Consider the following 11430-nt stretch of genomic DNA (forward strand, 5'->3'; position numbering starts at 1 on the left):
GGAAAAGAAAAAAAAATATATCAAAATGACAGTTTTAAAGAACCAAGATGATAGAGTTCTGTGTTTGTTGGATTTCTCACAAATAAGGCAGCAGAACATCTCTAAGTAAAGAAACACGTTTAGGTGTTCCTTCTTCCAAAGGCTAATTCGCAGCCCTACAGCACTGCCCACAGTTTGTTGTGACATCCTTGCTGGACCCGAGAATTTATGAGCGTCGTTTTGCTTGTCTTGTCTCAAAGTGTTGAACTCTGCTTTTTGTGACTTTGAATGAGCAGGGTAAAAGTTAGGAGGGCTCACCTGTATTTTTAAGGAAGCCTTACTGATATTGTTTTTACCTTAGCATTTCATAAAGCACATTTTGATTGCTGAAGTAGCTGTGGTACCACTGACAATAGAAGCATGTTAGCATGCAGCATCTCCTTATGCGGCATGTCAAAGTTGGAGATGTGTTGTGAAAGTCCTTCAAATACCTCTGTTGTGAGGATGATGTAAAAAGGCTCATTTACAGAATTTACTCCAGTGAATTGCTCATAGAAACAGAGAGGGTTCCTGCAAAACTGCGATTTGAGGCCAAAATGCAGTACTATCCTAGGTGTGCCTCATTACATAGCTGGGGTTTCCATAGGTGTCTTGTATTTATTGCATAAGCATCTTGTATGTATTGTATCACCTCTTGGAGTGGGGAAATGGAGGGATCTGTTCTGTCTCGGTTTCTCGAGTAAGCAATGAGACTTCGCTGGAGGTAAACTGACGTCTAAAGGAATAGCGACCTCAGCAGACCGACAGGTGACGTTACTTCAATTTTAGATCCTCTTCTTTTTGTGAAATAAAGGTAAAGGAAATTGTTTTACATTAAACGTTCCATTTCACATTGAGTGAGAATGAGGAAAAAAAAAAAGTAAGTATTTAGCAAATAAAGTCCACATACTTGATGATACACATGAAAAGTGTCTTCCTTCTGTCTTTTTTTGACACTGTTGCCATGAGAGTGAAACTCTGAAAATCTTGTTTTCACTGAAGAAGGAATTTTCTGCTGAGGACTGACAAAGCAATAGAACAGTATTAATAGAATACCGTACAGTATTACTGTAATTACTTTACAGTAATAATAGAACAGTACTCAGCCCATTTAATAAAATACAACACTTTGTTTTTGTGATTACTCTTTATTGTGAAAAATGATCACAATGATACGTAGTGCAGTTCACCTCTCTTCTGCTTTGTCTTATAGTGATACGTACATATAGAACACATCTAAATTTGCCTTTAAAAATAAACAAATACATAACGAACAATGGCTTAAAATGTCTTGAGTGAAACATTCCATAACATACCTATGCCTCTGGTGATTTCCAGCATCAAAGGTCACCCTTTCTTCTGGTCACTTAGCAGCCTTTACATTAATTTCATGCTTTATGCATTGTAATAAATTTTTTGCTTATGTGGTTAGATGCTAAGAATGAAGTTCACAACAGACTGGATTTTGTAAAATGGATGTTTTTTTCTTTTTTTTTTTTTTTTTTTAAACAAAGTTTTTCAGAACCATCCACTGCCTGTGTTTTTAGAAAAGTAAAAATTGCAAAATTTATCATGTGCCAAGGAAGAGCATTTGTTCAACTGTGCTCTTAAGTTGTGTAGTAATGAATAAACAGTAAAATATATGACTGTGACTGGGAATAAAACCAAAGCAACTGATCTTCGCAATGCTTTTTTGGACACTGAAGACTGCTAAGAAGAGAAAACGTGGAAAACAAAAGAATGATGATATAAGATGCTGAAGAGAATAAACATACAGTCTATGGTAATTAGTGTATATTTTAGATATGCTGCCAGGTGGATGAGACAAAGGTGCGTGTCAGCGTTATCGCTCTTGGGTTTTGATTACTCCAGCAATTTTAAGTGGCTGTATTAGAAGGGGTGCAGAAATTTCATGATAGTTCACACCATCTAATAGAGGTTGTCTAGTCACAACTCAGAGGAAAACGTTGTCTTCCTCATATGCTTGACAATAACCTTTCTTCCTTGAAGTTCTGTTACTCTGTCCCACAGTTCGTGCTGTACCTGAGCTTAACTCCGAATTCCTTGAATTCAATAATAAACTTTTCATACAGTTGAAAGATATTTGACTGACAATCTGTTTCCAGGATCTTATCAGTTTATTGTTATTTTTTGTGAGGGCAGTAAGTTACATTGTTATTTGTAATACATGTGCAATTACTGTAGGAATTGTGCAAATTTAAATAAAGATATTTTGGTAACGTTTTCTGCCAAGAAGCAGTTCCTGAATTTCACCTGGGTAAACAGATAGGAAATAAAGTTCAGCAATTTTTTCTCTCATGAAAACACTGTGACTGTAGATTATACGTGACTTCAGAGATGTTCCAAAAGCCAGCAGAATCTTGGTCCTCTAGTGTGAGGTTTGGACAGCAAACTTTAGACTTAGACTATAGATTATTGGAAATGTTTCCTCATAAGAAACCATTGCTGAAAAATGTTCTACTGAAACTATTTTGCTCCTTTCTCTTCTTCTTTATTTTCAGTTTGTAAAAATGAATGTTTTCAGACAACTTTAACTGGTAACTTTTCCTTCATTTAATGCACAACTTCTCACCTAATGAAGAAAACGAGAGACCCTCAAAATCAACCTTCTTCAGGCAGTCATTCAGGTCTGTTTTGCTGGGATTCCAGACAAGAAACCTACGCGCTAGGGACATGGCTGACCTGAAGGAACACATTAGTGATGTTTTTGAGGGATCCTGAGTCTCCCCCAAGGGGAAACACTGCTTCATCTCAGCGTTTTCCAAACTGGTGACAGAACCATTTACTGCTCTTCCAGTGAGATGCTGAAAAGGAGAGAAAGAAAAAAAAAGTGTATAACACTAGTAGAACTGGGCCTCCCTCAGCCACTCCTCTCTAGCCAAAAAATTTCTGAGACTGACCATCCCACCCTCAAAAAATAATCTCTTTCAAGATAGTGCAAATCCCAGCAAACAGCCCCAAACTAGCAGCTAAAAGTACAACCCCCACAAAGTGGGGTGTTGTGCTTTTGGCTGCTAGTCATCAATAACCTCAAAGCCAACTCCACCTAACACACACCAACCAGACAGCTCCAAAACACAGAGACAACCAACCTGCCACACCAAGTGCTAACTACACACAAGACACTTCCAGAAACTAATACAAACCTCAAAGGCAACAAAACCAATCAGGCACATGCCAACATCTTATGCCTACCTGTTACCTCTGCTCCTTCACCAGATCAGGACCCCACACTCCAGCACGGAAGGGCTGCTCACACTTCACTCCATTCCTTCAGGCCTGCAAGAAAAGCACACCACACTCAGTCCCGGCCATAAGCTCTATCCCAGAGGCAGCACACAGGTAAGGGATGAATAGATACAGCTCACCTTGCTCCACAGAGGCACCACTGGGCTCCTCATTCCAGCCCTTAACATGCAGGAAGAGTCATGAACCAGTTCCACCCTCTAGTGGGAGGGTTCACATCACTCACAGCCAGTCCTCACCCTGCAACAAGAGCAACATCACAGAGCCATACAGAATGGAAACACCCCTCTAGAAAACATCTGGCCCACTTCCCTACCACACATCACCCAGGAAAGCATCCAGACTACTGGAATGAGCCCCAGCAAAGGGGGCTGAGCAGCCTATTCCATCCCTCCCACTTTGTTCATTCTCCTTTCTGTTTGCATAGACCTTCTGGTGTTCAAGACAATGAACGCTTCCCCCCCAATGCTACCACCCTTCTCTCATCTACCTGGACAATCAATACAACATACAAAACTACCATTTGGTCCAGCACAATTTCCCCTCAGTGAATCCACCTTGTCTGCTCCTTGGAAATTTCTCTTCCAGTCACTTGGAGATGACGCCTGGAACAAGTTGTTAAATCACCTTTCCAGAAACAGAGATGAGGCCATGCTTCTCACCCTTTCTGAAGGCTTGCAGTGACGTCAGCTATCCTCCAGTCTTCAGGCACCTTTTCTGTAGGAAAGAGCAGAGGAAACGTGATAGAGCACTATTTGGCAGTCACCTCTGCCAGCTCCCTCAGCACACTCAGGCATTTGCTGGCATCCATCTTGCCAAAACTACCTTTGACCAGCTCCTCCACAATCAAAAGGAAGTTATCTTTCCTCCAGAATCCAGGGTTCCCGAGAAGCAGTCTCGCAGCAACAACTGAAGACAAAAAGGCATTCAGTGCAGAAACACATCCCCATTACCAGGGCCTCCACCTTGTAAAGCAGAGGCCCACACATTCTCTAGTCTCCTTTTCTCTGTTGAAAAACTTTTGTTAGCCTGGACCCCCCTCCTAAAGTGGGTACTGAGAGGACCCTCACCTTCCTCAGCCCTTCTTTCTCTCAGATGTGAAAAGAAGAGAGATCTGAATGTGTGGAGTGAGGTGAGAGATCCTGCCATTCTCCAGGAGAAGAAGCAGGTTGTGTCATATGTAGGTGTCCACTGAATCGACTCCATCCAAAACAATCTAAAACTGTCAAGTGAACAAAGCCGCAACCAACTTCAACAATACATACACATCTCCTTTTAGGAGCAGTGTTTGAGCAGAATAGATATTTTATATCCCAAGAGGATATAAAATCACAAAATCATCAATTGTCAATACCAATGTTATGAATGTTATGTGAAATCCACAAGTACTTTTTTTTTTTTTTTTTTTTAAGAAAAATGAGACTTGTTGGAACAAACATGCCAATCTTCACTGCTCAGGTGGATTGCAAACCAAAGTAGAACAAAGGGCCAGCAAAAACATGGTGCTCCACATTCTTAATTTAATAAAGCACAGTGGAATGCCCTCGAAGAGCATGAAATTCAAAAGCCTTTGGTCGGACTGAAACATTGTGGCAGGCAGATGTTTGTAAAAGTGCTAAACTGTAAATCTTACTGTTGATAGAATGTGCTGTTAAACACTTACTGGATACAACGTGACAGCCAAGCTGGATGAAAAGGAGAACGTACGTGAACACCCAGAACTAGCAGACCCAGGGCAGTGTGTCTGGGCTTGAACTAGGCGCTGAAAGTAAGCTCAGACAACGTTTATACATGTTTTTAATATTGAAATTGATCCCCATTGGGACTTAGTTAAGGCGAGCTGTACAAAGTTAATCTCATTTCCTTTTGTATTCCATTTCATATTTAATGTACGTTACAAGAGAGATACTGCACTAATCTTCGTTACTTTAATCCCTGTCCTGTCCTACTGTAGTTCAACAATGTGTGCAAGTATTCTTGTTAGAGGCATGGTCCTGAGAAGATGGCTGTGGAGCTGAACAGCATTTCTATTTCAGCTGCTGAAGCGTCCAGTAACTTCGGATGTCACCTAAACCCTCAGATGGAATACTTCCAGGCATTTTCGTGGGGATTGGTACATAGCAGTATGCCATAACTACTGTTGCCAATTTGGGGTGAGCACTGTAAAGTGCATTTAGAGAAGAATGTACTTGAATGTAGCATACATGAAAAGCTTATTTTAATATTTTAGACAGCTAGATGTAATGTTGGGGTCTTAGAGCATTTTTCTTTGGTGGTCCAGGTTTTTGAAAATCTTAGCAAAATATTTGGAAATGAATATTGTTTTCACACGCGATACAATTGCAAGAGGGGGATGTTTCACCCTTCTCAACAAAGTATCTGTGTTGATGAGAGTCTGTAAATGACCATAGAACTGACAAAGTCCAGAAGCATTTTCTTCGGTTCTGGTTTTTATTTTTATTTGTTTTAACAATGAGATTAAAAAACAAAACAAAACAAAACAAAAACACACACAAAAAAAACCATTGTCCATGTCCTTACTCTGCGGGTTTGGGATGTATTGTTGGTTTTTTGTTTGTTTATTTGTTTTTTCCTGGGAAGTAAAACAGGATAGGATATTGGTAATAAGGGAAAGTGGATTTATTACTGAGCAATTTGTACGCTATTTGACAGAACATTTCTGAATTCCAGTGTTGATAGCAGTTGGTGCTGCCTTTTCTGAATCTTTTACTTAGTTTGGAGTTCTGGGAAGTGTTTGTGGGTTTAATCAATTTACACTTTTGATAAGTAAACGCATTCCATGAGTAATGGAATGAGATTATTGCTAAGAAAAGATGAATGGAACAATGGATGTTCTATTTTACTATATATCCCGGGAAAAGTTATTCTTTTTTTCTCAGATTATAACCCTACTTTTCTTAGTACAGTATTATATACTACGACAAAACTACTGTCTTACAATATCATGAAGAGAACCTCTGGGATGATGTTGTGTTAGCCTGAAAAATCCCTTTACTGGATCATTAGTATTGTTATTCTGATGTTATGTAGCCAGTTCTATTAGAACGTGCAGGAACTGTATGCACATCAAAATCAATTTACATGATATTAATGTCTTTTCAATCTCAACTGTATGACACCATATTTTTCAAAGTACTTCAAACTACAAACAAAAGTAAACTTCAAACTAGAAAATGAATGCCCTGAATTATGTCTTCCAACGCATAAACATTAATTTTCCCCACATTTCCAGAAGCAACTTCAGCACAGCCTAAACCTACTGCCTATCATGGCTCTTAAATGAAGTTGCATTTTATGAATAGACTGCTCAAACAAAGCACTTGAAAAATAGTAAAATCCTATGTTAATTTTCCTACTGTGTTCTGATCTCCAGGTTGGACGCCTGTGCTACGCACCATCTGTACCACAGCCACTTCGCTCAGGTCCTGGGAGCCTTGTTCCAGGCAGTCCCTTTGCCTGGCTGACATGAAGGGTCAATGGCCTTTTCCTCGCAGCTGATGAGAGCCATTTCTGCTGCAGGCTGTTTTGGCATCACCCGTCTCTGGAAGCACCTTATGTGCTGTATCCATCATGTGTCGCCTTCATAGACCCCTTTTCTACCATTGTTACAATGAGAAAGAACGTAGCCAGTGACAGAATGAAACGAATTTAGCAAACACAAACTGCAGGGCACAGCCATTACGTGAGTGTTTCCAACCACGGTGTGTAAATGAGTTATAAAACAGTCTATAGCAGGTCTACAGAACAAGGATATCCTGAGTTGACAAATAAATTGTATCTTTCCTACATCAGGTATCACTTTTTTTCACTGTTTTTCCTCCATAACAGTATCCCAGAGCTCAGAAGGGATTTTTGCTATAGGGGCAGAGGTGGCAGGTGTCACACTGAAGAATTCCTTTAAAAATACATACATCTATTTTATTTTTTAATTACTTTCGTGGGTATCTACAGCTCAGAAAGGAACACCTGATGTGTAGACGACTGTTAAAAGAAACACTGAAATGGAAGAAATGAGCTCCCCACAGGCAGCTCTGCCAGGTGACCGTTTGTGGGGTGAAATCACCTGTGAGGCAGCTCTGCTCCGAGGGGCCGGGCAGCAACGCCCGAGAGAAGGGCGGTGACCTTTGGGTGACCCCGGCCTTGCCGCCCTCAGCTAGGAAGGGTGGGAACGCTCAGGTGAGAAGAGAAAGCGGCGGGAAACGACAAAGGCGGGAAACGACAGAGGCGTTCTAGGCTGCTATTGGCTGGCCGGCAGCCCGGACATCTATATAAGGTGCGCGGGCGGACAGGTGAGAAACGCAATCTCCACAGTGCGTGAGAAGAAGAGGGGTGCTGTGAGGAAAAGGCAGAGCGTAGAAGCGGCGGCGGCAAGCGGTCTCCAGAGCAGAGGTACGGAGGGGACGGGGTGCGGCGAATTTGGGCTAAGGCGTGATGGGGTCGGGGCCGGACTGAGGTGCAACAGGCGGGGGCTTCGGCGCGCCCGGGGGGGCTTCGCGAGGCGAGGCGGCGCGCCCGGGGGGGCTTCGCGAGGCGAGGCGGCGCGCCCGGGGGGGCTTCGCGAGGCGAGGCGGCGCGCCCGGGGGGGCTTCGCGAGGCGAGGCGGCGCGCCCGGGGGGGCTTCGCGAGGCGAGGCGGCGCGCCCGGGGGGGCTTCGCGAGGCGAGGCGGCGCGCCCGGGGGGGCTTCGCGAGGCGAGGCGGCGCGCCCGGGGGGGCTTCGCGAGGCGAGGCGGCGCGCCCGGGGGGGCTTCGCGAGGCGAGGCGGCGCGCCCGGGGGGGCTTCGCGAGGCGAGGCGGCGCGCCCGGGGGGGCTTCGCGAGGCGAGGCGGCGCGCCCGGGGGGGCTTCGCGAGGCGAGGCGGCGCGCCCGGGGGGGCTTCGCGAGGCGAGGCGGCGCGCCCGGGGGGGCTTCGCGAGGCGAGGCGGCGCGCCCGGGGGGGCTTCGCGAGGCGAGGCGGCGCGCCCGGGGGGGCTTCGCGAGGCGAGGCGGCGCGCCCGGGGGGGCTTCGCGAGGCGAGGCGGCGCGCCCGGGGGGGCTTCGCGAGGCGAGGCGGCGCGCCCGGGGGGGCTTCGCGAGGCGAGGCGGCGCGCCCGGGGGGGCTTCGCGAGGCGAGGCGGCGCGCCCGGGGGGGCTTCGCGAGGCGAGGCGGCGCGCCCGGGGGGGCTTCGCGAGGCGAGGCGGCGCGCCCGGGGGGGGCTTCGCGAGGCGAGGCGGCGCGCCCGGGGGGGCTTCGCGAGGCGAGGCGGCGCGCCCGGGGGGGCTTCGCGAGGCGAGGCGGCGCGCCCGGGGGGGCTTCGCGAGGCGAGGCGGCGCGCCCGGGGGGGCTTCGCGAGGCGAGGCGGCGCGCCCGGGGGGGCTTCGCGAGGCGAGGCGGCGCGCCCGGGGGGGCTTCGCGAGGCGAGGCGGCGCGCCCGGGGGGGCTTCGCGAGGCGAGGCGGCGCGCCCGGGGGGGCTTCGCGAGGCGAGGCGGCGCGCCCGGGGGGGCTTCGCGAGGCGAGGCGGCGCGCCCGGGGGGGCTTCGCGAGGCGAGGCGGCGCGCCCGGGGGGGCTTCGCGAGGCGAGGCGGCGCGCCCGGGGGGGCTTCGCGAGGCGAGGCGGCGCGCCCGGGGGGGCTTCGCGAGGCGAGGCGGCGCGCCCGGGGGGGCTTCGCGAGGCGAGGCGGCGCGCCCGGGGGGGCTTCGCGAGGCGAGGCGGCGCGCCCGGGGGGGCTTCGCGAGGCGAGGCGGCGCGCCCGGGGGGGCTTCGCGAGGCGAGGCGGCGCGCCCGGGGGGGCTTCGCGAGGCGAGGCGGCGCGCCCGGGGGGGCTTCGCGAGGCGAGGCGGCGCGCCCGGGGGGGCTTCGCGAGGCGAGGCGGCGCGCCCGGGGGGGCTTCGCGAGGCGAGGCGGCGCGCCCGGGGGGGCTTCGCGAGGCGAGGCGGCGCGCCCGGGGGGGCTTCGCGAGGCGAGGCGGCGCGCCCGGGGGGGCTTCGCGAGGCGAGGCGGCGCGCCCGGGGGGGCTTCGCGAGGCGAGGCGGCGCGCCCGGGGGGGGCTTCGCGAGGCGAGGCGGCGCGCCCGGGGGGGGCTTCGCGAGGCGAGGCGGCGCGCCCGGGGGGGCTTCGCGAGGCGAGGCGGCGCGCCCGGGGGGGCTTCGCGAGGCGAGGCGGCGCGCCCGGGGGGGCTTCGCGAGGCGAGGCGGCGCGCCCGGGGGGGCTTCGCGAGGCGAGGCGGCGCGCCCGGGGGGGCTTCGCGAGGCGAGGCGGCGCGCCCGCCGGGGCTTCGCGAGGCGAGGCGGCGCGCCCGCCGGGGCTTCGCGAGGCGAGGCGGCGCGCCCGCCGGGGCTTCGCGAGGCGAGGCGGCGCGCCCGCCGGGGCTTCGCGAGGCGAGGCGGCGCGCCCGCCGGGGCTTCGCGAGGCGAGGCGGCGCGCCCGCCGGGGCTTCGCGAGGCGAGGCGGCGCGCCCGCCGGGGCTTCGCGAGGCGAGGCGGCGCGCCCGCCGGGGCTTCGCGAGGCGAGGCGGCGCGCCCGCCGGGGCTTCAGACCCATACAAACCTGCTGGCAAACTGCTGTGTGGGATCAGATGCTACGAGACAACAACAAGCAGCTATAATAAAGGAGATTTATTATCTGTTGCAGTATTCATTCACACAGGTATACTTAATTTCAAATCTGAAATGGGGCAATGGGTATGGGCGAGGGCATGTGTTGTTCAGTGTAGTTGGAAGGTGTGAAGTACTAAAGTACAGGTCTGCTGTCTAAGAAGCTAAAGGTGATAAACTATAGGAGAGAAAGGTAGGTTGATCCAACAGAAATATAAACTTGAATGTCAGGTTGTTAGTTCTCCTCTAAGGTGATAAAATCTAAAAATTAGCTCACTTGTATCATCATCAGGGAATGAGTAAATAAGATAAAATTACGGAACACAGAATCTGATATGAACAACAAGACATGTTGAACTCTGGTTTAAAAAAAAAAAAAAAAAAAAAGAACAAAACACATCACTGCTGCAAGGGGACCACTCACATGAAAAAAGAGCTAAGATGTCACAATGATAAACTTGGTATGGAAAAATTACTGCAGAGAGAAAGAGTACCACTACAACAAAGCCAGTGGCTGGGGGTCCCCTGTAAGCAGGGAAGCTGACTCTTTGGCCACCGCTTTTTGCGTGCCCAGCCTCATTTGCCCAGTCTGCCCGCCTCTGTGATCTCCCGCGGCACCGGCTGGGAGTCCTCCGTGTGTCAGTGAGGTGAGGAAAAGCTGTTCAAAGTAGTTTTTGCTGGGATGAGCTTGGGGGCCGGCAGGGGGCTGGGGGGGGAGTGGGAAGGGGGGGGGGGGGAGGAGGGCCGGGGAGAGGGTTGCAAGGCCTTCCTTGGCTGGGTGGTCGCGTGCCAGGTTGTTTGGCGATGCTGCGTTTGCCTTTTCCTTCAGGTGGGGGGCTTGCCACTCCGCAGGTCTAACAGTGTCCCCGCTGATGTTTCAGGAGCTGCTGCAGAAGAAAAGAAGCAGCGGCGTGGGGACGTGGGAGGCAGGAGCGAGCAAGAAGAGGAAGCCGAAGCGTGCAGATGCGGGGGGGAAGGAGAGAGGCACCCTGGGCAAAGCACCTGTCCCGTTAGCGGGGGCGCAGTCCCACTTGAGTTGAGCGTTGCCGGCGCCTTTGGCGATCTGGCCGGCTTTGTGCTGGGCGACCTCCCTGTAAGCAGGGCTCGGGTCTTTGCTTTTGCTGTAGTTGGCCTTTTGCCTTGCTGCTCCTTTGGCTGCCTGGGGAGCGTGGCCCCCTGTAACGCAGGGCGAGAGCCACCTCTCCGCACCCAAGTGGGAAACGGAGCTCGCCGGACCCCGAGGCCACCCTGTAAGCAGGGTAGTGCCGTTTCCCTGCCCCTCTTCCTCCTCCGGCCCCTCGGCCTCGTTGCCTGGTGGTGGCCTGTGAATGCGACGGCCCCGTACTCGGGGTGTGCGTCGAGGCCTCTGGCTTTACCTGCGAAGCCCCTTGGCGCGTTGAGGTCTGTGGCCTCCGTGCAGGCTAGGGACAGGTCACAGGCTCTTGTCTGTTGCCCGTGGTTGTGGGTTTATTCCCAGGGTTTGGCTGCGCTGCGTTGTCCTTCCCTTCTGGAAAGTCGTGCCTGTGTGTGTGTTCCCCTTCCTTTCCGTGT

General features: G+C 51.3%; 1 protein-coding gene across 1 annotated transcript; it reads right to left on the minus strand.

Moving 5' to 3' along the window:
* Positions 1 to 7570: 7570 nt before the first annotated feature.
* On the minus strand, positions 7571 to 9826 carry LOC125693687 (basic proline-rich protein-like). Its single transcript, XM_048945881.1, has one exon. The coding sequence runs from the start codon at positions 9824 to 9826 to the stop codon at positions 7571 to 7573; it is 2256 nt and encodes a 751-aa protein (XP_048801838.1).
* Between the last annotated feature and the right edge of the window lie 1604 nt (positions 9827 to 11430).

The sequence above is a fragment of the Lagopus muta genome, chromosome 5 (assembly GCF_023343835.1).
Source record: "Lagopus muta isolate bLagMut1 chromosome 5, bLagMut1 primary, whole genome shotgun sequence".
Lineage (NCBI taxonomy): Eukaryota > Metazoa > Chordata > Aves > Galliformes > Phasianidae > Lagopus > Lagopus muta.

Coding starts and splice junctions, on each gene's coding strand:
- LOC125693687 (XM_048945881.1), bottom strand. CDS start 9,826: ATGGGTCTGAAGCCCCGGCGGGCGCGCCGCCTCGCCTCGCGAAGCCCC.